Source organism: Heptranchias perlo, chromosome 6, assembly GCF_035084215.1.
Source record: "Heptranchias perlo isolate sHepPer1 chromosome 6, sHepPer1.hap1, whole genome shotgun sequence".
NCBI lineage: Eukaryota > Metazoa > Chordata > Chondrichthyes > Hexanchiformes > Hexanchidae > Heptranchias > Heptranchias perlo.
Genome location: NC_090330.1, coordinates 107,453,400 through 107,481,000, shown reverse-complemented (window position 1 = coordinate 107,481,000; position 27,601 = coordinate 107,453,400). Strand labels below are relative to the sequence as shown.

General features: G+C 42.1%; 1 protein-coding gene across 1 annotated transcript in view; it reads right to left on the bottom strand.

Moving 5' to 3' along the window:
• Positions 1 to 27,601, bottom strand: part of kpnb3 (karyopherin (importin) beta 3) — a 58,018-nt gene that overhangs the window by 10,528 nt on the left and 19,889 nt on the right. The window contains exons 5-19 of the mRNA XM_067986576.1: positions 26,938 to 27,034; positions 25,778 to 25,882; positions 24,567 to 24,689; positions 23,620 to 23,740; positions 21,488 to 21,575; positions 19,479 to 19,585; positions 17,241 to 17,365; positions 10,534 to 10,623; positions 10,024 to 10,197; positions 8,677 to 8,895; positions 8,506 to 8,589; positions 6,752 to 6,884; positions 3,710 to 3,831; positions 1,404 to 1,500; positions 609 to 781 (exon numbers count right to left, since the gene is read on the bottom strand). Coding sequence (XP_067842677.1) covers positions 609 to 781; positions 1,404 to 1,500; positions 3,710 to 3,831; positions 6,752 to 6,884; positions 8,506 to 8,589; positions 8,677 to 8,895; positions 10,024 to 10,197; positions 10,534 to 10,623; positions 17,241 to 17,365; positions 19,479 to 19,585; positions 21,488 to 21,575; positions 23,620 to 23,740; positions 24,567 to 24,689; positions 25,778 to 25,882; positions 26,938 to 27,034 — 1,858 coding nt within the window. The remainder of the gene's footprint in view (positions 1 to 608; positions 782 to 1,403; positions 1,501 to 3,709; positions 3,832 to 6,751; positions 6,885 to 8,505; positions 8,590 to 8,676; positions 8,896 to 10,023; positions 10,198 to 10,533; positions 10,624 to 17,240; positions 17,366 to 19,478; positions 19,586 to 21,487; positions 21,576 to 23,619; positions 23,741 to 24,566; positions 24,690 to 25,777; positions 25,883 to 26,937; positions 27,035 to 27,601) is intronic.

Here is a 27,601-nt window from a genome sequence, read left to right as displayed (position 1 = left end):
GTTGGGGCCAGCATTCACCAGGATTTCCGTACAAAATACTGGCATGCTGTGCAATCATTCAAAAAGCGTATGACACACATGGGTGTGCGAGTGTGGCTAAAACCAAAAGGGGCTTAATTTGCAAAATCAGTTTTGCATCACTGAGTAGTTGTGGTGAGCAATATAAGTAAGTAGTTGGAGATGGCCTTGCTGATCAAGGCCATAGGAATAGAAAGGCCACAGGAGAGGACGGGGCTGAAGGGGTGGGGAGGAGAGTTTATATGGACCGAGAGGTTTAAGGAGGGCGGTTCAGCAGCAAATTCAGAGGAAGCGGACAAGGGGAGTAGGGATGGAGTTTGAAAGGAGTCGTCTCACTGGGTGCAGAAGCTGAGGGAAGAAATTGCAAGGTGGGAAAACCAGAGCTAAAACTGTTCAGGTAGCAACTCACAAAGCAGACTACAACATCTTGTAGCAGCATAATCATTTCTTCCTCCATATGTGTTAGAGATACTACCAAATCCTATTGATACGGATCTTTAGAGGGATCCGAATGTTCTTTCCATTCTTTTTCATCTGAAATAAACTTATAAACAATGTGAGATTTTCCTATACTCTATATAAAAGATTACCTTTGCAAAAGAATGCATAATTTCAGAAAGAACATCAGAATCTGGCTCTGTACCAATTCCTTTGATGAGAGAATCACACATAAAATGCCACATCTGTGTCACATACTCAGGCCCTTGGACCCGGGCGCACTCCAGGAGCAGGGGCATCGATTCCGCTGCAGCAACACGAACACGTTTCACGGTCAAGGAAGACATCTCAGTATTAAAACAAAAAGGTGGGCAAATAAATTTAACCCACTCTCAAGAGGATTCAATATTAAATAAAAACAGAAAATGCTGGAAACACTCAGCAGGTCAGGCAGCATCTGTGGAGAAAGAAACAGAGTTAACGTTTCAGGTCGATGACCTTTTATCAGCCTTCGTTAACTCTGCTTCTTTCTCCACGGATGCTGCCTGACTTGCTGAGTGTTTCCAGCATTTTCTGTCTTAATATTAAATTCAGCCCATTACCTGGGTCTAAATCAATTACTGCACGATATCATTAGAATTTTCTTTTCTCCACATCGATTTTTTTTTTTAAAAAGAGCCTCATACTAGGTTTTCATACTTGTATTGGTGAAAACAAAGTAAACAGAAATTGAGTTGTCCCAACAGCATTAAACACAACATTCTTAGAGAAAGTTTTAAAAATATACCACTTAATTGTATATCGCAACACTTTTCAATTATTTTATCAAAATACAACTACTTATTTTTAAATAGAAATAAGACTTTTTCCCTCATTTTGTTAGAGGGCAGGAGAAAGGTGAATTTCTTTAAACTTAAGATACAAGATTGCTTTGAAAGAAAGGATATCATCGTGAAAATAAAATTTAAGAAGTGGCACCATGAGTTTCACCACTTGCTCGGTGTACTCAGCAAAGCCTTCTTTCAGCTCTTTAGCGTAACAGACCTAGGGGCAGAAATGGCAATTTGTTTATACAGTTAACTGATTAGAAAGAACTTAAGTCACCACAGAAGCAAACATTCACATTTAAAAAAAAAAATTCTCTGGGGTCCAGATTGTGAACCAAACTGCTTAAAGAATATCTCACTTGTAATCAAGTTACTCAGACATATTATGGTATGGGCGAACACATTGGCAGCAAAGCTGATTTTCCAATAGGATTGCCAAAAGGTACAATGGCACCTAGTTGGCTGAATTAACTTGACTCCAGGTTGGTCGGCAATTAGCTCCAACTTCCAAACTAATGACATCTTCCTGGGCCGAGCAAGTCAAAGGTCATTGTTAATGTCTGATCATACTTGAATTTTCCAACACGTTACCTTTCAGAGCCATGTTAGGGTAGGTGGGACCAGCCAGCTGTCACAACAGGTGAACTGCCTTTAAACCCCAACCCCAAACACTTGAATGTGGATTCTCTCCCAACATAGAAATCAAGTCTGCAGTATTCAAATTAAAATTGTACTCTCAAGCCCCGTTAAGATGATATACAGGATTCCTACGAATGCTGTGATGCCCCAATGCTGTTTGACGAGATCAATCCTTTCCTTGCCCGATATCCATGGGTGCATTTTCCAGCAGGGCCACCCAATACCCAAACATGCAGTGTGGGTTCTGACCGCGATCAGGAATGAGAACAATGTTTCCCCTTCTCAAGACCCCGAGGCCAACTCTAGTGTGTCCCCCCTCCCCAGCCGACACCCTTCTTCATCTCACTCCGACCTCTCTCTCCACAGCCTCCTACGCTGCTCCAATGAAGCTCAAAAGAAGCTCGAGGAGCAGCACCTCATCTTTTGATTAGGCACTTTACAACCTTCTGGCCTCATTGAGTTCAACAACTTCAGATCATATCCACCGCTCCCATTTTCTCAGACGGCAGGTGCTGGTAATGGTTCTGCTGTTACCATTTACACCTCCTCTGGACCCATCTTTTATTTCTGTATTGTTCCATCACACACCCCTTTTTGCCTTGCACCATCATCCCTTTCATCATTTAATCACTCCTACCCTCCACCCGATCACAGACCTTCACCGTTGTTCTTTCCTCCCACCTTTCCCTGGCTCTGCACTTGCTTAAAAACTGTTAAATCTCTAACTTCTTACAGTTCTGACGAAAGGTCATCGACCTGAAACGTTAATTCTGTTTCTCTTGCCGCAGATGCTGCCTGACCTGCTGAGTGTTATCCAGCATTTTCTGATTTTATTTCAAGAGGTGGACACTTCCTGTTCTGGTACACCACGTAGTGCAGTTACTGACCTAGCCACTGGGGTAAGCCCCACAAATAAATTTTTAGATGTCTGCTTCTACCTTCCTTGCAGCAAGCCATATTTCAGCCAGATTAGTGAAACTTTCCAATCTATTTTCTAGCTTTATAGCCTCAGTATTTTTAAAATTATAACTATTCAACTAAGTTCCTAAAACAAAAGTAAACCCAGGTTTCTCTTTCATAAGATATGAATTTAAATAATACTCACTGGCTGGACCTGAAGGTATAAAAAAGCACCCTGTACGGTCATAGAATGATACAGCATAGGAGGTGGCCATTTGGCCTATCGTGCCTGTGCCAACTCTTTGAAAAGAGCTATCCAATTAGTCCCACTCCCCCCGCTCTTTCCCCATAGCCCTGCAAATTTCCCCCTTCGAGTATTAGTCAAATTCCTTTTTGAAAGTTATTATTGAATCTGCTTCCACCACCCTTTCAAGCAGCACATTCCAGATCACAACTCACTGCACAAAAAAATTTCTCCTGATCTCCTCTCTGGGTCTTTTGTCAATTACCGTAAATCTGTGCCTTCACCTGGTTATCGACCCTTCTGCCAATGGAAACGGTTTCTCCTCATTTAAATCTATCAAAACCCTTCATGATTTTGAACACCTCTATTAAATCTCCCCTTAACTTTCTCTGTTCTAAGGAGAACAATCCCAAGCTTCTCTAGTCTCTCCACGTAACTGAAGTCCCGCATCCCTGGTACCATTCTAGCAATAGTGTACGCGCTACATTCCATTCTACCCTCATTGCTCAGATGATCTAAACCCGATGTTTAATTCTCCTCCAAGTAATTGTATACCATGCTCTGATAACTGGAACATTTTGTTTTTAAAAACAAAACAGGTTAACATGGGCTGCATTAATCTAATAGTCGAACTACCACTTACCAGCATTTGACAAGCTGTTGCTTTCTCCTCCAACCCTGCGGTTTTAATTCCAAAGCTCTGCTGATCACCAAGGTTTACAAATTCCCAGCCATCATCCTCACTCATATTCTCCATATCTTGTGCTATTAAAAATTTGAAGTGTACATTATACATCACGCTTAACTTGCATTTATATAGCGCCTTTAAAGTGGTAAAACATCTCAAAGCATTTGACAGGACTGTTATCAGACAAAAGTTTGGCACCAAGCCACTTGAGATATTAGGACAGGTGGCCAAAAGCTTGGTCAGAGGGGTAGGTTTTAAGGAACGTCTTAACGGATGAGAGAGAGACTGGTTTAGGGAAGGAATTCCAGACCGTAGGACCTGGGCAGCTGAAGGCACGGCCTCCAATGGCGGTGTGATGAAAAGCGGGGATGCACAAGAGGCCAGAATTGGAGGAACGGAGATATCTTGGAGGGTTATAGGGCTGGAGGAGGTCACAGAGATACTTAACGCAACTGTCCCTAAAAACACTCTTCTTTAAAGTTCTTATTTTCGCCACACTAAACATAGACCAACTGTGAACCTAAAAGGCAGCGAATGATTACCATAACATGCTACCTTCACCTTTGCGAAGAAAGGCATCTTGTTAGCTCTAGTACACTACGCAACACAAGGTCCACAAGTTAAAAAAATGAAAATTCATATTTAGTACACTGACATTTGTACTGTCTACTCCTGTTAATTTGAAGTCGCAATGTTCGAATTCCTGGATAATTCAAATTTGGGGAGGGGTGGGGACGACTGATTAACAGGAGTAGACTGTAAGTGTACACTCATTTTAAAATGTAAGGAATCTTACAACACCAGGTTATAGTCCAACAATTTTATTTTAAAATCACAAGCTTTCGGAGAATATCCCCTTCGTCAGGTGAACGAAGGGGATAATCACCTGACGAAGGGGATAATCTCCGAAAGCTTGTGATTTTAAAATAAATTTGTTGGACTATAACCTGGTGTTGTAAGATTCCTTACATTTGTCCACCCCAGTCCATCACCGGCATTATGACACACCAATGTCATAATTTTAATTTGTGAGTCTTTAAACCCGACTCAGGTGATTTGTCCACCTATTCTAATCTCAAGTTATTGGCTGTTTTATTTCGCATCTTTCACGACCTCAGGATGTCCCAAAGCACTTTACAGCCAATTAAGCACTTTGAAGTGTAGTCACTGTTGTAATGTGGGAAACGTGGCAGCCAATTTCACAATAAGGTCCCACAAACAGCAATCTGATAATCAGATAATCTGTTTTTCGTGATGTTGGTTGACTGATAAGTAGTGCACTGGGGAGAACGCCCCAAGCTCTTCTTTGAAACAGTACCATGGGATCTTTTACATCTATCAGAGAGGACACAGACAGGGCTTCGGTTTAACGTCTCATCCAAAAGACAGCACCTCTGGCAGTGCAGCACTCCCTCAGTACTGCACTGGAGTGTCAGCGTAGATTTTGTGCTCAAGTGTCTGGAGTGGGACTTGAACCAAGACCTCTGACTCGGAGGCGAGAGTGCTACCCACTGAGCCACGGCTGATACCTTAGTTTTGAGTAGACTTCCTGCAGAACAGAGTTCAAAACCTTTTACCTCTAACTCATAGCAGCCTGATGACTGAACACACATTGAATGCCAGCACAAACAGTATACTTAGTTTCAATTTTAACAAAACCGTAAATTTGTGAATTAAAGACACAAATGATCCAAACTTGCTTGGAGTGCGGAAACCAACTTGGCCAGTTTTTGAAACAAAGGGAACAGTGTAGGTTCCTTCTTTGAGCGTGACCTCCATTCCAAAAGTAGAGGCCGATTCTTAGCAACTGTTCAAAAGCTTATCTACTGCCAAAAGAACACATTGTTGGTGCCCAACCGTTAAAGCCATTCGCATTAGTTTGGTTTGGAACCTGTTCAGTCTTGTCTGCGTTTTGATGAAAGCACCACAAGTTTATAAGCAGTACCTCAAGCCTACTCTAAACTAAAATGTCCTCCATTTTAAAGCTGAACAGCAACATTGCGCTCCATCTTCCCACTTTTGAGTGGAAATCAATATCCATTGCAATTCAGGGAATTCCTTCCATCAGTCTTTCCTGGCCAGCTTGTAAAAAAATAACTCTACCCTCTTTAAATATTGTAGCTCTTGCAACAACTATATTGGTATCAGTGTTCTAAAGTGTGTGAAACAAAACATTTCAGTGTAATACACCATTGCTACATCTGAACTAAACAGCAATATGCTTTTATGAAACTCCAACTAAAAATAGGACTATGGTTTTAAAATTGTTTTAGGCACCCAATGCCTGCATTTGACTGTGATATATGTGACTTAAGAGTCCTTAATGCTGAATAAACCTCTCTCCAATCTGCCCCAATGCCTCCCGGACTCTGCTGAAGGGAAGCAGTAATGTGTGCATGGGTGCAGGTCCCTGTGCACCTGCAACCGCTCACTATCTCACTAAACTGGCCACGTGCAAGCCCAGTGGCAGCGGGTTAAAGTTAACGATTGAACCCAATCCTTCTCAGCCAACATGCAAAAACGGACACACTTCCCAGCACGATGAGCTATCAGGAGTGATGATTCTAGGTGAATCACTACACACACCACCCAAACCCACAAAACAACATCAGCTGCACCAAAGCCGATCTAAGAGAAGACTTAGAATCAGCCTGGGATCTTTTTGGTTTGTAGGGTTTAGTACTAAATTTTATACAGTGCTTTTACCCATGAGAATCGCAGTGGGTCTTAACTTCAGCCATGGGATAATACTCACCAGGGTCGTTCAGGCAATAAAAAAAACTGTCTTGTAAAGAGGAACAAGTAAACAGTTATTAAATATAAGTATCTCAGATACTCAAAAAAGTCAGTGGGATTGTGCTGCACGGAATAATAACACGATACAAAGATCATGTAGGATTGGTTGTCAGCCAACTTTCAACATAGAGCTCGAAACATTCTCATTTAGAATGAATGAGGGCAGGAAAAATGTAGCTTATACATGTCTACTGTACGTACTGTCCAGAAGGGCCACTTCAGGTTTAATTGACGCAGTCTTCATCAGTGGTCCCATTACAACAGGAAGATACTGCTGGAACTCCTTACCAAGGATCTTACACATTCTTGCCCACGCAGAGATCATGTAAGATATCTATGAGAAATAGAAAATTAGCCCGAGGTACAAATCTCTCTTCTTTCCCCTAGAACTAAATAAGTCAGACCCACAGTACTGGATATATATAAATAAATATATAAATAAATATATATTATATAATATAATATATAAATATATATAGCAGGAATTTTAGTATTAACCGTTTTAGAACAATATTCATTAGTGGTTCTGTAAGTTTAAGACAGATCTAATCAAGACGTGTTTACAAATTATCAAAGAAAATCTACATTAGTTTTACTAATACAGATCTGTCAATTAGTTTATTAGGACTGAAAGTCCTTTTAGTCTGAAAATGGATAGAAATTGACATTCTGCAAAAGCGAGAATTACTGCAGTACTTATCAAGCATTAGCAACACTCAGTAACTTAAACACTTCAATTTATGACGCTCCAAGTCAAATGGGATCATGCTAAAAATTAAAGTTTGCTCATTCAATTCCCATTATGGAAGAGACCATCAATATGAAGCCGCTCAAAGTATTGCCACTGAGCTCAGTTTACAGATGACAGCACCACTGCAAGTTGTCATCCTGATCTGGCACCATGTTGCTAAGTGAATGCCTCACTTGTTCAACTAATAGAGAACCCTTCCATACGGATAAACCCACTTCAAAGAGTAAATAAGGAGAAACTTGTTCCAGTGGCAGAAGGGCTGGTAATCAGCGGTCACAGATTTAAGACAATTGGCAAAAGAAGCAGAAGGGAGAGGAGGAGAAAATTTCTTGCGCAGTGAGTTATGATCTGGAATGCACGGCCTGAAAGGGTGGTGGAAGCAGATTCAATAGTAACTTTCAAAAAGGGAATTGGATATATGCTTAAAAAAAAACACTGCAAGGTTATGAAGGAAGAGTGGGGGAGTGGGACTAATCGGACAGCTCTTTCAAAGAGCCGGCACTGGCACGATGGGCCAAATGGCCACCTTCTGGGCTGTATGATTCAAAGGAAAACTCAATGTGCCACAGAAAGAGAGCCAACTTCCTCCCACCCCCTCTCTAAGGCTCACCGATGCACTCCACTACCTTGGCTTCAGATGAATTTACAGTCAAGTATTGGCAGGCTAATTTTGGCTGAGCTTAGCTGTAATGCCTTCCCCAACCACGTCCTCACCCAAGATCACATGCACAATTTCCCAACTGGTTTTGCGACTAGCAACCGGCAGTAGCAAATGCCTGATTTTCCCCTTCGCTGTCCAGCTAATTGCAGCCCCCCTGCTCCCCCCAACAGCAGCCCCTTGCTACGATCAGCACAGACTGGGGACTTAACACGGGACTTTCTGCTTTATATCGCCTAACACACCAGGTGCTGCTATCAAAGTTTTAAAAAAAAAAGCAATTGGCAGCAGAAACAACAAATCCTCGACCCCCACACAGATTCAGGAAGAACATGAAGAATTTTTTCAAGAGCGAAATTAAGATAGTGAGGATCTTTAGCAATTAAAGGATGGGTCGGCTTGTAGAAACTAGAAAACCAACATGCTATTTCACCGTTCGGCAGTGAAAATCTGCAGCAACACAATTTACAATACTCCTTACAAAGCAACATTGTGCACTCAAAAAACATATCCTCGTTTTCACAGGGATTGCACAAGTCGACATACCTGTGGGTCGTCATCCTCCAATTCGCTGGAATCGGTTTGGGTTTTTAGAAGCAACTGCATCACATCCGAGGCATCTTGCATAAACTACATAAAAAAAACCCAACTAGAGTTAATGGAACGAACACCCCTGCTGAACCTGGGAAATTTTGAAACTTTAATAAACCGGGTTACCTTATCTTTACCAACAGCAAGGCCGATCAGGCTGATGCACTCGATTGTTTTGCCTCTCAGGAGTCTGAGCTCTTTCTGTACTCCGTTCTCCACAATATGTTTCAACGATGGCATAAACAGGTCGTAATATGGGACAAATTTCTCCTCTGCAGTGTCAGCCACAGAAGCAATGGATGTAACAACCTGCTCCAATACCAGCTTGGTTCCTTTCTGTATGAGCTATAGGGAGGACAAAACATCAACACTGAAGTATGTGGGCAACACTGAAACTTTGTCTCTGAGCAGAAATAGGAACTGGAGTAAGCCATTCAGCCTCCTCATTTGACCCTCAGCATCCACACAACCTTTTGGGGGAAGAGAATTCCACATTTCCACTACCCTTTGGGTGAAAAAATGCTTCCTGATTTCACTCCTGGAAGGCCTAGCTCTAATTTTAGCATTGTGACCCTTGTTTTGGATTCCCTCAATAGTGGGAATAATTTCCTTTATCATTTTAACCACCCTCAATTAAATCACCCCATAACCCGTCTAAACTCAGGGGAATACAAGCCAAGTTTATGCAGCCTGGCCTCAAAGTGTAAACCTTTAAGCCCTGGTATCAGTCTGCTGAATCTGCACTGTACCACCTCAAAGGCCAATTTATCCTTCCCGAAGTGCAAAACTGAATGCAGTTCTCCAGACGGGCTCTGGCCAAGGCCCTGTAAAACTGAAGCATAACTTCCTCCCATTCATTTTCAAACCCTCTTGAGATAAAGCCTGACATTCCATTACCCTTGTTGATTACTTTCTGTACCTGTGCACTAGCTTTTATTGATTTGAGTACCTGGACATTCAAATCTCTTTGGTCCTCTGCAGTTTCTAGTCTCCCACCATTAAGAAAATATCCCGATTTGACTTTCTTGGATGACCTCACACTTCCCCCCACACTGAACTTCATCTGCCACAGTTTTACCCACTCACTTAATCAGTCTTTGTCCCACTGTAACTTCCTGCTCTCATCTACACAATTTACTGTGCCTCCTAACTTGGTGTCATCTGCAATCTTGGATATACAACTCTTTATTCCTTCATCCAAGTCATTGATATGTACAGTGAAAAGCTGAGGCCCCAGTACACATCCCTGGGGAACACCACTTGTCACATTCCACCCATCAGAGTACATTCCCTTTATCCCTACCTCAATGACAAACCTTATTCTTAACTGACCCAAAATTTTCATTGCATACTACTGATAAGTCATTCAATTTTTTTTTTGCATTATGGTTTAATAATCTATAAATAGTTTACCAACTAAAGGCTGAAGTGGACTAACCAAAAATGGATACTGAAGCATTGAAAGCACCGTACCTCCTGTAATTTAGCTACCATGATAACATGCAAGTGATTTACTAGATTATCTAGGTATGGGAGCAAGAGTGATTTGGGGCAGTCTTCAGTGAAGTTAATGAGAGCAGCAGCAGCATGAGCTTGAACTCGTGGATTAGCCTGATCTTCCATAGTTTGTAAGAGCGCTGAAATGACCTGGTTTAAAACAAAGCAAAAAACAAAAAGCATTAATAAAACAAATACTGATAGCCCGAATTGATTTCGTTTCCTCTATCCTCTAATTACATTATGGAATTCTACAAATTCCTCAGGAAAGCCAGGCAGAATGGAAACCAATTATCATTTTCACTCCTATGCTCAAAATCTAAAAGGAGATGAACAACTGAACAAGAAAAAGGTGAAACAGTTAAATTGTGAACTGCGTTCATTTTAGCAATAATTATTTATGATTTGGTGTAAAAGTACAATATCTTACTATTGCTTTACAAAGATGAATATTCAAAGATTCATATTCGAACAAAGGATGCTTACTTTGTCGTGAAATTTTCTCTGGAACGTTGGTGCAAAGTCTGTAGCCATCTGACCTATTGCATTACAAGCTGCATATCTAACTCTTGGGTGCTAAAATAAAATCAAAAGCTAATAAATCAAATGGATATTACATTTCAAATCCAGCAGTTTTCCTGCAACCCATCATTTTTTTTAAAAAAATATCAATTTTGAAAACTGTGGTTTCAATGACTACAGAAAATTGGCTACATTTTAAAAATATATTTACATAGAATTGTACAGCACAGAAACAGGCCATTCGGCCCAACTGGTCTATGCCGGTGTTCATACTCCACTCAAGCCTCAGCCCACCTTACCTCATCTCACCCTATCAACACATCCTTCTATTCCTTTCTCCCTCATGTTTATCTAGCTTCCCCTTAAATGCATCTATGCTATTCGCCTCAACTACTCCATGTGGTAGCAAGTTCCACATTCTAACCACTCTCTGAGTAAAGAAGTTTCTCCTGAGTTCCTTATTAGATTTATTGGTGTCTCTCTTATATTTATGACTCCACCCAAGTGGAAACATCCGCTCCATATCTACCTTCATAACCCTTTCATAATTTTAATCTATCAGGTCACCTCTGTCTTTTTTTTTTAAAAAAAGAGAAAATAGCCACAGCCTGTTCAGTCTTTCTGGATAGTTGTACCCTCTTTATTTAAATATGATGTGGAGATGCCGGTGATGGACTGGGGTTGACAATTGTAAACAATTTTACAACACCAAGTTATAGTCCAGCAATTTTATTTTAAATTCACAAGCTTTCGGAGATTTTCTCCTTCCTCAGGCAAATGTTTCAAGAGCTCCTTGAAGCCTACGCATTTATACATATTGAACAATACATGGTGTTTACAGATTGTCCCTGCAACTGCCCGTTGCCAAGGCAATCACCGTGTTCAGACAGAGGTGTCACCTGCAGAACCCCCGAATACACATTCAACAAAAAAACAAACAGGGAAAAAAAAGAGAAAAAAAAACAGAGAGAGGCAGAAACATCCGGAAGGCAGAGAGAGCCAGCAAATGACCCATTATATTAAAAACAGATAACATTTGTTCGCTGGTGGGGTAACGTGTAGCGTGACATGAACCCAAGATCCCGGTTGAGGCCGTCCTCATGGGTGCGGAACTTGGCTATCAATTTCTGCTCGACGATTTTGCGTTGTCGTGTGTCTCGAAGGCCGCCTTGGAGTACGCTTACCCGAAGGTCGGTGGATGAATGTCCATGACTGCTGAAGTGTTCCCCGACTGGGAGGGAACCCTCCTGTTTGGCGATTGTTGCACGGTGTCCGTTCATCCGTTGTCGCAGCGTCTGCATGGTCTCGCCAATGTACCATGCTCTGGGGCATCCTTTCCTGCAACGTATGAGGTAGACAACGTTGGCCGAGTCACAGGAGTATGAACCATGCACCTGGTGGGTGGTGTCATCTCGTGTGATGGTGGTATCTGTGTCGATGATCTGGCATGTCTTGCAGAGGTTACCGTGGCAGGGTTGTGTGGCGTCGTGGACGCTGTTCTCTTGAAAGCTAGGTAGTTTGCTGCGAACGATGGTCTGTTTGAGGTTGGGTGGCTGTTTAAAGGCGAGTAGTGGAGGTGTGGGGATGGCCATAGCGAGGTGTTTGTCCTCATTGATGACATGTTGAAGGCTGCGGAGAACATGGCGTAGTTTCTCCGCTCCGGGGAAGTACTGGACGACAAAGGGTACTCTGTTGGTTGCGTCCCGTGTTAGTCTCCTGAGGAGGTCTATGCGATTTTTTGCTGTGGCCCGTCGGAACTGTCGATCGATGAGTCGAGCGTCATATCCCGTTCTTACTAGGGCGTCTTTCAGCGTCTGTAGGTGTCCATCGCGTTCCTCCTCGTCTGAGCAGACCCTGTGTATTCGCAGGGCCTGTCCATAGGGGATGGCCTCTTTGACGTGGTTAGGGTGGAAGCTGGAAAAGTGGAGCATCGTGAGGTTGTCCGTGGGCTTGCGGTAGAGTGAGGTGCTGAGGTGCCCGTCTTTGATGGAGATTCGTGTGTCCAAGAAAGAAACTGATTCTGAGGAGTAGTCCATGGTGAGCTTGATGGTGGGATGGAACTTGTTGATGTTATCGTGTAGTCTCTTTAGTGATTCCTTGCCGTGGGTCCATAGAAAGAAAATGTCGTCGATGTATCTGGTGTATAGTGTTGGTTGGAGGTCTTGTGCAGTGAAGAAGTCCTGCTCGAACTTGTGCATGAAAATGTTGGCGTATTGGGGTGCGAATTTGGTCCCCATGGCTGTTCCGTGTGTTTGGGTAAAGAACTGGTTATCGAAGGTGAAGACATTGTGATCCAGGATGAAGCGGATGAGTTGTAGGATGGCTTCCGGAGATTGGCTGTTGTTGGTGTTGAGTATTGATGCTGTCGCAGCGATGCCGTCATCGTGGGGGATACTGGTGTATAGTGCCGAGACGTCCATCGTGGTGAGAAGTGTTCCTGGTTCTACTGGTCCGTGGGTACTGAGTTTTTGTAGGAAGTCTGTAGTGTCACGACAGAAGCTGGGGGTTCCCTGTACGATGGGTTTCAGGATGCCCTCGATGTATCCAGAGAGGTTCTCACACAGGGTTCCGTTGCCTGATACGATGGGACGTCCGGGTGTGTTGGCTTTGTGTATCTTTGGGAGGCAGTAGAAGTCTCCCACGCGGGGATTACGTGGGATGAGAATGCGTAGGATGCTTTGAAGGTCTGGATCGAAGGTCTTGATCAGTTTGTTGAGCTGGTGGGTGTGTTCTTTGGTCGGATCTGCGGGTAACCGTCTGTAGTGTTCCTGGTTGTCCAGTTGTCGGTATGCTTCTTTGCAATAGTCTGTTCTGTTCTGTATGACTATGGCTCCTCCTTTGTCCGCTGGTTTGATGACGATGTTGCGGTTGGTCTTGAGAGCGTTGATGGCGTTGCGTTGTGCTCGGGTGACATTCTGGACTGTCTTCTGAGTGCGGCTGATGAATCTGGCATTGACGCATTTCCTGACAGCTTGAGCATACATGTCCAGCTGAGGGCAGCGACCCTCCGGAGGAGTCCAGTTTGACTCTTTCCTCTTCGGTTGCTGTACCGCGGATCCCTCTGTCTGCTGTTCCGGATCGTCGATTGTTCATCAGGAGGAATTCATCAGGAGGAATTCATCAGGAGAATGAGGCTCCGGGAATTCTACCACAAACCCCAAGATTTCAGCAGCGAACCCAATGAGACAATCGACGATCCGGAACAGCAGACAGAGGGATCCGCGGTACAGCAACCGAAGAGGAAAGAGTCAAACTGGACTCCTCCGGAGGGTCGCTGCCCTCAGCTGGACATGTATGCTCAAGCTGTCAGGAAATGCATCAATGCCAGATTCATCAGCCGCACTCAGAAGACAGTCCAGAATGTCACCCGAGCACAACGCAACGCCATCAACGCTCTCAAGACCAACCGCAACATCGTCATCAAACCAGCGGACAAAGGAGGAGCCATAGTCATACAGAACAGAACAGACTATTGCAAAGAAGCATACCGACAACTGGACAACCAGGAACACTACAGACGGTTACCCGCAGATCCGACCAAAGAACACACCCACCAGCTCAACAAACTGATCAAGACCTTCGATCCAGACCTTCAAAGCATCCTACGCATTCTCATCCCACGTAATCCCCGCGTGGGAGACTTCTACTGCCTCCCAAAGATACACAAAGCCAACACACCCGGACGTCCCATCGTATCAGGCAACGGAACCCTGTGTGAGAACCTCTCTGGATACATCGAGGGCATCCTGAAACCCATCGTACAGGGAACCCCCAGCTTCTGTCGTGACACTACAGACTTCCTACAAAAACTCAGTACCCACGGACCAGTAGAACCAGGAACACTTCTCACCACGATGGACGTCTCGGCACTATACACCAGTATCCCCCACGATGACGGCATCGCTGCGACAGCATCAATACTCAACACCAACAACAGCCAATCTCCGGAAGCCATCCTACAACTCATCCGCTTCATCCTGGATCACAATGTCTTCACCTTCGATAACCAGTTCTTTACCCAAACACACGGAACAGCCATGGGGACCAAATTCGCACCCCAATACGCCAACATTTTCATGCACAAGTTCGAGCAGGACTTCTTCACTGCACAAGACCTCCAACCAACACTATACACCAGATACATCGACGACATTTTCTTTCTATGGACCCACGGCAAGGAATCACTAAAGAGACTACACGATAACATCAACAAGTTCCATCCCACCATCAAGCTCACCATGGACTACTCCTCAGAATCAGTTTCTTTCTTGGACACACGAATCTCCATCAAAGACGGGCACCTCAGCACCTCACTCTACCGCAAGCCCACGGACAACCTCACGATGCTCCACTTTTCCAGCTTCCACCCTAACCACGTCAAAGAGGCCATCCCCTATGGACAGGCCCTGCGAATACACAGGGTCTGCTCAGACGAGGAGGAACGCGATGGACACCTACAGACGCTGAAAGACGCCCTAGTAAGAACGGGATATGACGCTCGACTCATCGATCGACAGTTCCGACGGGCCACAGCAAAAAATCGCATAGACCTCCTCAGGAGACTAACACGGGACGCAACCAACAGAGTACCCTTTGTCGTCCAGTACTTCCCCGGAGCGGAGAAACTACGCCATGTTCTCCGCAGCCTTCAACATGTCATCAATGAGGACAAACACCTCGCTATGGCCATCCCCACACCTCCACTACTCGCCTTTAAACAGCCACCCAACCTCAAACAGACCATCGTTCGCAGCAAACTACCTAGCTTTCAAGAGAACAGCGTCCACGACGCCACACAACCCTGCCACGGTAACCTCTGCAAGACATGCCAGATCATCGACACAGATACCACCATCACACGAGATGACACCACCCACCAGGTGCATGGTTCATACTCCTGTGACTCGGCCAACGTTGTCTACCTCATACGTTGCAGGAAAGGATGCCCCAGAGCATGGTACATTGGCGAGACCATGCAGACGCTGCGACAACGGATGAACGGACACCGCGCAACAATCGCCAAACAGGAGGGTTCCCTCCCAGTCGGGGAACACTTCAGCAGTCATGGACATTCATCCACCGACCTTCGGGTAAGCGTACTCCAAGGCGGCCTTCGAGACACACGACAACGCAAAATCGTCGAGCAGAAATTGATAGCCAAGTTCCGCACCCATGAGGACGGCCTCAACCGGGATCTTGGGTTCATGTCACGCTACACGTTACCCCACCAGCGAACAAATGTTATCTGTTTTTAATATAATGGGTCATTTGCTGGCTCTCTCTGCCTTCCGGATGTTTCTGCCTCTCTCTGTGTTTTTTTTTTCTCTGTTTTTTTTCCCTGTTTGTTTTTTTGTTGAATGTGTATTCGGGGGTTCTGCAGGTGACACCTCTCTGTCTGAACACGGTGATTGCCTTGGCAACGGGCAGTTGCAGGGGCAATCTGTAAACACCATGTATTGTTCAATATGTATAAATGCGTAGGCTTCAAGGAGCTCTTGAAACATTTGCCTGAGGAAGGAGAAAATCTCCGAAAGCTTGTGAATTTAAAATAAAATTGCTGGACTATAACTTGGTGTTGTAAAATTGTTTACAATTTATTTAAATAGGCAGCACAAGTGGCTATTCTTCTAACTTAACTCCACAGAGTCTGACGTATATCCAATGAGGCCTATTTGTTTTTTTTTTCCAAATCTCATTGAAATACTTACAAATGGCAAAAGTCTCTATGAGGAGCACCCTACTGTTATCCGTTATCAGAGCCCAATCTCTGGACCATCGGATTTGAGTCCTTTCCTCTATGTAGAGTGCTCCTCAAAATCCTAACAAAACTTGTGCGGAGGCAAAAACTTTGCATTTACTTCCTCCTGGTTATAGCCATTCTTTTAATTAAATAAGTGGCACATATATAAAATGGTAAACAGCATCAATCCACAGAATGCATCAAATCTCACTACCGACTAGAAAATATCAAAGGACTTAAAAACAAAATTGTTAAAAGACCATAAACAACAGAGCCCACATCAGATCGATGAAAGAAATCAGAAGAAACCAACTGTCTGTGTTTGTGGGAGCACCTTTCTTAACCACTTTGAAAATGCTTAGTAAAAAGTTTGCTAAATACAACACAAGTGACTATATTTATAATTTAATGGAAACTTTGGCAGGTATTGGGTCAGAACTTGTAAAAATATTCTGCGGTAGCTTTAGAAAGTATATTCCAACATTTCCCTCTTTCCCCTCACTCCAACTGGGATTTTCACCTGCCTGGTGATACCTTGAAAGAACAGTTTTTATTTTGCCATATGGATTTGTACACAAAAGGAATACAATTAGGAATTTGACAGATTTATCAATTGGCTATATTGAACACTGCTCATTACAAACTGAATTTTTTCCCCCATTTTACTTATGCATATAACCCACCCCCCCCCCCCCCCCTCCCGCCCCCCAACACAAAACACACCAAGCCCAGGACAAAACTGGGTGTGCCCAACCACAGCCCTCCTCAACCAAATTTCTCTTCTCGCCAGAACATGCCGACTCACACTGGGTGAAGGTACACAGATGGCAAGAACCCACTGATACCTCAGCCAAATGGCCAGCCTTCACGTGCAAACGTAGGACATTCATTCTACACTTATACTGAAGAAGTGTAATTTTATTTCACTTACTGGATCTTGAAGAAATAGCAAGACAAAATTTACAATTTCGTTGAGGATCCCCTCCATTTGCTGATGACAGCCTTCCCCAATAGCGGACAAGGCCATCAGGCCCGCATGCCTGAACTTCCAGTCAGCTGCAAGAAAACATCACAACTCCTGTCAACAAATTGCATTTATATAGCGCCTTTAATGTAGGAAAACCTCCCAAGGCGTTTCACAGGAGCGCAATCAGACAAGAATGGACACCGAGCCACCTAAGGAGATATTAGGACGAGTGACCAAAAGCTTGGTCAAAAAGGTAGGTTTTAAGGAGCGTCTTTAAGAAGAGAGGGGTGGAGAGGCAGAGAGGTTTAGGGAGGGATCCCAGAGCTTAGGGCCTACGCAGCTGAAGGCACGGCCGCCAATGGTGGAGCGATGGAATTGCCAACTGAAGTACTTTTAAATGTAGTCACTATTGTAACACAGCAAATTGGCTGCCATGTTTGCCTAACAGCAAGGTCCCACAAACAGCAATGAGACCAATGACTAGATAATCTGCTTTAGTGATGTTGCTCCGGGATAAATGTTGGCTCTTCTTTGAATGGTCCCTTGACAAATCTAGGCTAATAGAAAAATAGTCTGAGGGTAAGCCATCAACTACAACACATGGTAACTTGTTGACAGGTGCAAAATTCCAGCCTTCAAAGGCACACTTAGACGATTCACTCAAGAATTCAATAGCAGAATTCCACGGATGCATAACATTGGAAACATAGAAAATAGGAGGAGTAGGCCATTCGAGCCTGCTCTGCCATTCAGTATGATCATGGCTGATCCTCTATCTCAATACCATATTCCTGCTCTCTCCCCATACCCCTTGGTGCCTTCTGTGTCTAGAAATCTATCTATCTCCTTCTTAAATATATTCTGTGGCTTGGCTGCCATTGCCTTCTATGGTAGAGAATTCCACAGGTTCACCACCCTCTGAGTGAAGAAATTTCTCCTCATCTCAGTCCTAAATGTCCTACCCCGTATCCTGAGACTGTGACCTCATTCTGGAACCTCCAGCCAGGGGAAACATCCTCCCTGCATCCAGTCTGTCTAGCCCTGTCAGAATTTTATACGTTTCAATGAGATTCCCTCTCATTCTTCTAAACTTGAGTAAATACAGGCCTAATCGACCCAATCTCTCCTCATCAGACAGTCCTGCCATCCTAGGAATCAGTCTGGTGAATCTTCGCTGCACTCCCTCTATGGCAAGTATATCCTTTCTTAGGTAAGGAGACCAAAACTCAGGGACATCCTGAGGTCATGAAAGGCACGATATAAACGCAAGTTCTTTTTCTTTTTTAATTTAGATTCACAGTATTTGCAATTTTTTTTCCTTTTTAGGAAAGGATCTTCGGACTTGAATGAAAATTTTATGGAATGAAAATATGATTTACACCCATTCATTATGAATTTTGCTTTGTGGTGAGCAGAGTGTGTTGTTGGATACACAGTAATCAGCTGGCGTTGGTTACTAATTATAGGAGCTAAATATAAATAGCACTGTTTTAAAAAAAAAGGCTAGTTGGCTAACTACCTCCAAACCAAATCAACATATCATAATACAGATTTAGTACTTTTTTTAGATCAATTATAAATTAAATGAATCAACATACTCAATTTACACTACACAATTAATTTGAGAGAGTGTACTTGGTATAATCTACACACAGCAACAAACATACGGCTAGCTGCTCACAAAGTGGCACAATGCATTCTACTTTATTCCCTCAATCTTTGATGTAAAACGATACAAGAATGACATGAGTGCAGAGTGCTGCCCAGAATCTAATGTTCCTTCCCATGGCACACCAGCATAAACAGAGATTTTTTATACTGAGATCATTAAGGACCACAAGTATCTCAACAAAAAATATCAGTAAAGCTTCCTTGTTGGTGTTACAGCAATGTTGTCTTACTTCTCCCCGATCCCACAGTATCCTTGCTAAGAGGTGGGCAGGCAATTGCTCAATATAGCTTTGAAACCAACTTTCAAGAGGTGCAAGAACATGGACTACAATCTCTCATCCAGCAATTTTCACTGTCTCAATGGGAGAGTGTCTTGTGAATGTGGTAATGCGTCACGATTTTAACCAAAGAAAATCTCAGCTCAGCCTTAATGGGGCAGTACTGTCTTTGGTTACAAATTGTAGAAATGGATTTGACCAAAACAGATAATCATTGTGAAACAATTTACATTACTGAATGCCTCATACTCACAATTTTGTAACATCTGCATGATGTGTTCTTTTATCAGTGGAAGCATTACTTTACCACCAAGGCCACAGGCTATCCTGTCCAGTGCACTTTCACCAGCGACAGCGTTGCTAGGTTAAAACAAAAAAGTTTTGAGTTCCAAAAGGAAAACAAAGCGAATGCAAGTTACTAGCAAGGCTTTTAAAAATTAATTTCAAGCCAGAATAAAAAACTTTGAAAGGCAGCAACTGATTGAGGTCAAAGAATGGTGCCTGTAACCTTTTTAAATCCAAACTCAAATCTGCATTCTGAACCCCATTAGCAAGTCTGCTCGTGATCTGAAAATGGACTAGCATTTTTATATTCAGTGAGGAAACTCTGGTCAAGTATTCTATTTCCATTCTCCAAGTTTATGGCATTATTCTGAGCACTTACAGTAAACTCAAATCAGAACTTCTAAAGTTTTAGCAATCTTATATCTGTACTTTTGAATTAGAAGAGTTTTAATTTTATCCCAAACTTAACAGGGACATTATACTTAATTAACTCACTCAATCGTTAAGAATTCACAGTTCTGTGGTATAAATGGGGTGTGGCTCAACATCTAGTTTCTCCATTCATGGCATAATTTCTGCTACAGTGACAACATACAAGGTAAGTTATACACAAAACATCTGCTTTCAATTTTCCTCCAACAGTTTGAAAGCATAAACAGTGCACCAAGAACAGAGACACAGAAATTTCCCGTTGTATCATTTAGGATTATGGGGCAATTTAGTAGAATACATTGCTTTATTAAGATGCACATTGTCAGTGCTGTTAGTGCAATTCTCTGCATACAATTTGCAGAATTTAAATCAATCAATGCACTTTTCATTGCACACATTACATTTCAATTTACAAGTCAAAGCTGCAAAGGCAATCAGCCTAAATTGAATTGAACACCTAAATTGAACACCCAATGTCATACCAAAACAGACTTTTTTCTCCCATATAAACTTTTTCCTCTACTACCCCCAATCAACAATATAAAAAGCTTAAGTGCAAAATTATTTCAAAATATTGGTTTCCTGACTTCTAAATAACCAGAGGGGGGAGATGAGGAGAATTTCTTTTACCTGGCGAGGTGTTACGATCTGGAATGCACTGCCTGAAAGGATGGTGAAAGCAGATTTAGTAGTAACTTTCAAAAGGGAATTGGGAAGTAAAAATTGGCAGGGGAGTGGGACTAATCGGATAGCTCTTTCAAAGAGCTGGCACAGGTACAGGTATGACGGGCCAAACAGCCTCCTTCTGTGCTGTATGACTTTATGACTGTTACACAATGATTAATTTCCCCATGGTAAATGAGCCGATATAAAATTCAGTAAATAAAGGACGCAGATAACGATTTGGAACAGATTGTAATGGGGCTTTTTTTTGTGTGGGGGGGGGGTCGGAGGTCGGGGATGGGGGTGGGGTGGGGGGGGAAGAGAAAAGAGTCCACTAGGTTGTTCTTGTGTACTTCCTGGCAGCCAGTTAAAAAGGAATCAATAGCAGCAGCCTGGGAGCTGGCTACACACCTCACTTCTTCACCACAGGGTGCATAACCTTGGAGGGGAACAAATCCCTTTTAAGAAAAACAACAAAAGCATTACTGTTCAGCACAGTAACAATTAAGGATAAGGACAGAATCTTGCTGATAGGTAACAGCATTACTTTGCAGTATAGACAGGTATCTATACTCTGACATCAAGCATAATATGACCATTATTCTGTTCTCTCAGTGGATGACTTTCCCCTGGAAAACATTCACTACAATGGAATCCATTTGTCTGGCCACAGCAAGGATTAAATAGTTGCACAAATAAGAAACAATCTTAGTACTTTTTTTTAAAAGTGCAAATCATTAATTGATCTGATGTTTTGGTTCTATTGCCAAGATAAATTAGACAGAAACGGACCCAAATTACAGTACAGGTTCCTTAGTGCTTATTTGATTTAAACTCCCATGCTTTTCCATAAAAAGCAAATTTTCATTAACTGTGAATCACCTGTCAAAGTCATCATCTTCAAGTTCATCTGAATTTGACCAGTTTTCATCATTCTCTAAATCCACCATCATTGCCAGCATCTGTGGAACTGAATAAAGATATTTTAATGGAAAAAGCTCCAGTATTTGTTAACATTCACTTTAAGAATGAAGCCTGTTTTTGAAGTAAACCAAAAAAATGGCATTGTAGCACATCTATCAGTTTAAAACGTGTTCAGTTCCACTATACCAACAGTAGCACCTAGGGCAACCCTTACAGAATATCTGGTATAAAAACAGCAAGTACAAAAATATATAGTTAAAACTAAGTCAGTTAGAAAAGTGTAATACTGTACTTGATGGTCTATTAAATGCTTTGCCTAAAAATTGAGTGCAAACTGCAGAAATTCACCCAATGCATACTTGTGCTCCACAAGTAAAAAGTAACTTTAGTATTACAGCCGGCGTCCATACATAAAAAGAATGAGATTGTATCATTTTATTTACACACACAATACCGTACCAGTGGTTTACTTTAAATACATCAACTTTCTTCCTCCGAAGTATATCCCAATAGGTTACCCATTAGAAAATGAGTTTCTCCAGTCTATGACTTGCATACATTAAAAAAATCTCTTTTGAAATGTTAAAGTACTAAGCAAGCTTTGACTTAATTCAAGTACAGGCTGTAGCACCAAAAGACGGCTAGCTGACTCCTTGAAACAGATATGTCAGTTGTGTTAGTTGGCCACTCCCCTGACAGAGACAAAAGGATTCTTTTAAAGATGTCTGCATATCATGACACCACTATTCTCGGCCAGAATGGAGATGATGGGGGAATTACCCTGTCAATCACGCCTGGCACTGCTGTAAGTGGCTGGGATTGATTTTACACACACAATTTGTAATATGTAACTATCCTCCACTCTGCATTTTGCTGGAGAAATAATCCTGCTGTACTCGGGAGAAGTTGCTGTAGTTTCAGTCATGAGTTCGGAGACTCTTTAAATTAAAACCACATGTCCCGCCCCTGCCTCTGACTTATTGGCCGACACAATATTCACTCTGTTTAAAAATAGCTAGCTAAAGCCAATTTTTGAAGTCACATTTACTCTGCATTTAGAATTTTTCTTTAAATACAGAATTTTTCCTTATTTGCTGCAGGATGAAAGCTATTACAGGTGTACAAAAATTCAGACGTTCCAACGTTTTACTCCTCTGTAGAGCCCTGTACTGCACAACCAATTCCACTATAATTGTTAAAATTTGTATTGGAACTGGAGCAACTGTCTGTTTCACCTTACACTACAGCAATTGGGAGTCTACAGCTTTGACCCACAGAAAATGAGATTGCATCGTACCTTCTTGTCACATGTTGAGAACATTCAGTAGTGTGTGTTAAGTAGAGATTACCGCCAGAACCTACACCTTAAGAGGCCCAGGACTGCATACTTAACTTGCATTTATATAGCCCCTTTAAAGTAGTAAAAGGTGCTTTGCAGGACCTCTAGCAGGCAAAATTTGACACCGAGCCACCTAAGTATTAGGATAGGTGACCAAAAGCTTTGTCAAAAAGGTAGGTTTTAAGGAAATACTTAAAAGGAGAGAGAGAGGTAGAGGGGTTTAGGGAGGGAATTTCAGAGCTTTAGGCCTAAGCAGCTGAAGGCACGGCCACCAATAGTGGAGCGATGGAAATCAGGGATGCGCAAGAGGCCAGAATTGGAGGAGCGCAGAGATCTCTGTTGGTGTAGGAGGTTACAGAGATAGAAGCAGACTGTGTTTCCAGTAGTTACAGGGTCAAGAACAAGGGGCCATAGATACAAAGTTACACGCAAGAGATTTAGAAGAGGGCAGGAGAAACTTCCTTATACAGAGTTGTGAGGCTGTGGAATTCACTTCCAGGGTTAGTGGTTGAAACAGAAACTATGCCAACATTCAACGTTAGACTTGATAGGTGGATGAAGGGATATGGGAACAGGGTGGGTAAATCTGATTGGGACTATTTGCTCGCATGGAGGGTAAATGCCGACACAGACTGGTTGGGCCGAATGGCCTGTTTCCGTGTTGTAATTTCTAGGTACAAGATCTGCTAAATGCATGAAACCCAATCAAGAGCAGTTATAAAATTCCAAGCAGTGCTAACTTGTTACTTACTAGCTTGTGATACAATATTGCTGTGTTTTCTCAGCATGGCAGAGGCAGTCTCCGACAAAGTCACTATCACTTCCAGTGCCAGCTGACGCTGCATGTTTTGCAGGCTAGTGTCTGCACAGAGCTGTAGGTTAAAACAGGGACAAATCACAATTAACAACTCAACATCATTTTCAAAGGTGATAAAGCAAGCAGATATAATAATCTATTAAGTGTACCACTCATAACCACATCCGGACTATTTAAAAATCTATCTGAAAACCCAATAATGCACAGATACAGTTAACATGTTTCTGAGACCAATCATCTCACAGCCCTTTCCCTACTCCCTGTACCGCGGGGCAATCACATCTCCTTCAGATTCAACACTCATGCCCAATGCAATTAAAACTATTCCACAACACTGACTGCCTCATACTAAATAGAAAAATAGTATAAATACTACACAGCTTTTACATTTTATGGCTCATAGAATAATCCACCATGATATATTTAGACCACAACAACAACCATGGATTTGGTTTGCAAATTTATTTCTAAAAATAAAAGACTCCACCCTCAAGAATACATTTTTTTTTATTTCGGGAGGTACATTTCTATAAATGCAAAGCGGAAAGTTAGCCTCCAATTGGGAGATTACACACACACACACACACACACTTACTTGCAGGGCTATGGGGAAAGAGCAGGGGAGTGGGACTAAGTGGATAGCTTTTAAAGAGCCGGCACAGACATGATGGGCCGAATGGCCTCCTCCTGTGCTGTATGATTGTATGATAACATCTATACTGAAATACTTAGTCAAACAAACAGGTACAAGCTGAACTTCAATCTTAAATTTGATTTATAATCAAGATCAAATCCAAACTACTGCACCACATACATTTGTACAAATCTACTTACATAGACATATAAATAGGAAAAGTAGTACAATTCTTTGCAAGGCTTACCTTGAGGCTCAATGTTAAAGTGGGCTCGAGATGAGGACGTAAGTATTTTGGTGCCGTGTCCGCAAGCTCCACCAATGATTTCAGCACAGAATCATCATTTTGATAACAGGAGTCATTGACAGCCTAAATCACAGGACAAGAGATGAGGAATACAGGAGTAGTGCTGTGTTAACGTATTGGCAACCAAATACCTTTGAGGTCAACTGAATACTTAGCAACATTTTAAGAGACATTGTTGCTCATAAAAATCTTCAGAATCAAAAAACCAAAACACAATCCAACACTTTTAAGAAGTCTTCCTCGTTTATCTGGGGGCCACTACTTACTGCTACCAGTATCACAAAAAGACAGTTACCTGTTTTAATTGTACAACCCTCTGGGAACTCTGCATTCCTCCAAATCTGACCTCTTACGCATCCCCGATTTCCTTTGCCCCTCCATTGGCAGCCGTGCCTTCAGCTGCCTAGGCCCTAAGCTCTGGAATTCCCTCCCTAAACCTCCCCCGCCTCTTTCGCCTCCTCTAAGATGCTGCTTAAAACCTACCTCTTTGACCAAGCTTTTGGTCACCTGTCCTAATAGCTCATGTGGCTCAGTGTCAAATTTTGTCTGATAATGCTCCTGTGAAGCATCTTGGGACGACTGACTACGTTAAAGGCTCTATATAAATGCAAGTTGTCGTTTATAATTTACACTGATGCTCACAATATTAAAGAATCTTTCACATCCAACTACTCAAATTATTTTTCATAAACAGAAAACTTCCACTACTACTAAAAATTCACAAGCAATAAAGAAAGCATTATAAATAACTGCACTGCAATAGTTACGTGGAGTGTACAGCACAGGCACAGACACAGGCCATTTGGCCCAACGATATTTATGCTCCACACGAGCCTCCTCCCACCTTACTTCATCTCACTCTATCAACATATCCTTCTATTCCTTTCTCCCTCATGTGTTTATCTAGCTTCCCCTTAAATGTATTTATGCTATCCGCCTCAACTGCTCCTTGTAGTAGTGAGTTGCCAAGTTACACAACAAATACAACTCGCCCGCAAACACTTGGGCTGTTTATTTAGGTTGAGACTAGCTTCTAAGTTCATACACTTTGCAATGGACATACAATTATTTTTATGATTTAAGAAAAAGACAAAAGGCACTCCTTGGTACAAAGCAAGTTTGTTCACAAATCGTAAAAAAAAAATCCATACCTGTAGGATTCCAGGCAGCATGTCAGCAAAGTGCTTTTGAAGGGCAGCATTATTCTCATTCGCCAGCACAAACGCTGCTGCAGCCCTGGCAGACAGCATTCGAATCTAACAAGAAAACCAGCATTAACAGAACACAGCATGTTTAGGACACCATTGGAAAATGCATTAAGTGCATTACTCAAAAAACGTGGGTAAGATTAAAGAAACCCACATGACAGTTGTTACCACCAATACAGGAGGAATTCACTCACAGAATATGTACTCTTCAGATTTAAATTTATACGTTTTGTTCTTTTATATGCCTCGCACCTCCCTATCGCTGTAACCTCCTCCAGCCCCACAACCCTCCAAGATCTTTGCGTTCCTCTAATCTGGCCTCTTGCGCATCCCCGAGTTTCATCACCCATCATTGACGGCCGTGCCTTCAGCTGCATAGGCCCTAAGCTCTGGAATTCCCTCCTTAAACCTGCCTTACTACCCCTCTTAATTTGAAGGGGCATAATTTAAATTCTCTGTTCATTCAAATTTTGTCAAGCAATAAACATCCCATGCTCCTTTATTAAAGTACCTCAATATGAACTACTGGATTTGATTTTTTGCGTAAAAACTACTTCGAATTCAGGGGAAATCCTTTTTAATGTACAGTCCACTCCACGTGCATTTTTAGTAATTAAATTCACGATTTGTTTAGAATTTATTGAGAGGATAATGCATCAAAGGATTTTTTTTTAATTAATCAAAAGGGTGGAAAAGAATTCACTTAAATTCAACCTGAAAAAGCATTAAAATTTCTGATATGTGAAGGTCTGAAGCAACATATAAAACCTTTAGCTTCTATCTGGGAGAACAATAAGAATTATTTACTTTTTAAGAACAAAGTGAGAAAAAAACACAGGGACTACGTAAATCAGTAGGAATGTATACTATTCCACTGACTATACTGCATTCATATTCATTTTAAGAGTAATAAGATTGCTTCTAACAGGAAAAGTGTCCTCTGTTAGTACCATACAGCTGTTAATTTTAAGGGTCAAATGCACACATTTGACCAAAACTGTAACCAGTTCACACTTATGCCAGAAAGCCAAAAGGGGCATATTGCTATTATAAAGCACATCTAATAGTAGAAAACAGTGACACCCCGCATTGGCAGCCCTTACCGTTGAATTTTCCTGGTCCTGCATACATTGAAGCAACATGCGTTTGATAACATCAAGATAATGCTGTTGCTGGTTTCCAAAAATTCCTGGGAAATTCCTATTAAACATTAGTGGGCAAACCTTCCATTAATAAAGTCAATTCATCAGCCAATACACACTTAACTGAAGAACTTTAAGCAGTCAAATATCAATCTTCATTATACGGTGGTTAGCCATGCACGCAAGGGAATAAAATTCAACCCAGGGGTGGAGAAATGAATCTAATGAGATGAAATGCCATTTATCTTTCAAGTACTATATGCATAAAGGATTCCATTTTAAATGCATCAATATGGGTACCAAGTAGCAGTCTTCCCAGGAAATAAAGGCCGAACAATAATCTAATCTGAAATCACACCCAGAAAACTGCAGCAATCTTGCAAGCTTCTCGAGATATCCTGCAGTTTCAAGATGTCGAGATTATTTTTGGTACAAGGTAGAGAGAACAGTCTCACTTTTCCACCTGATCTTTTTAATTTATTCTAGATCATGGAGACTATATCAGAAGGCTCAGTGCATAGTACCAAAAGTCTGAATCATCAGATCACTGTAGGTTAATGCTGGATAACAGTAAATGCCAGATAGTTTAAATTTAGAATTCCAGCATGCAGCTCCAAATTGCACA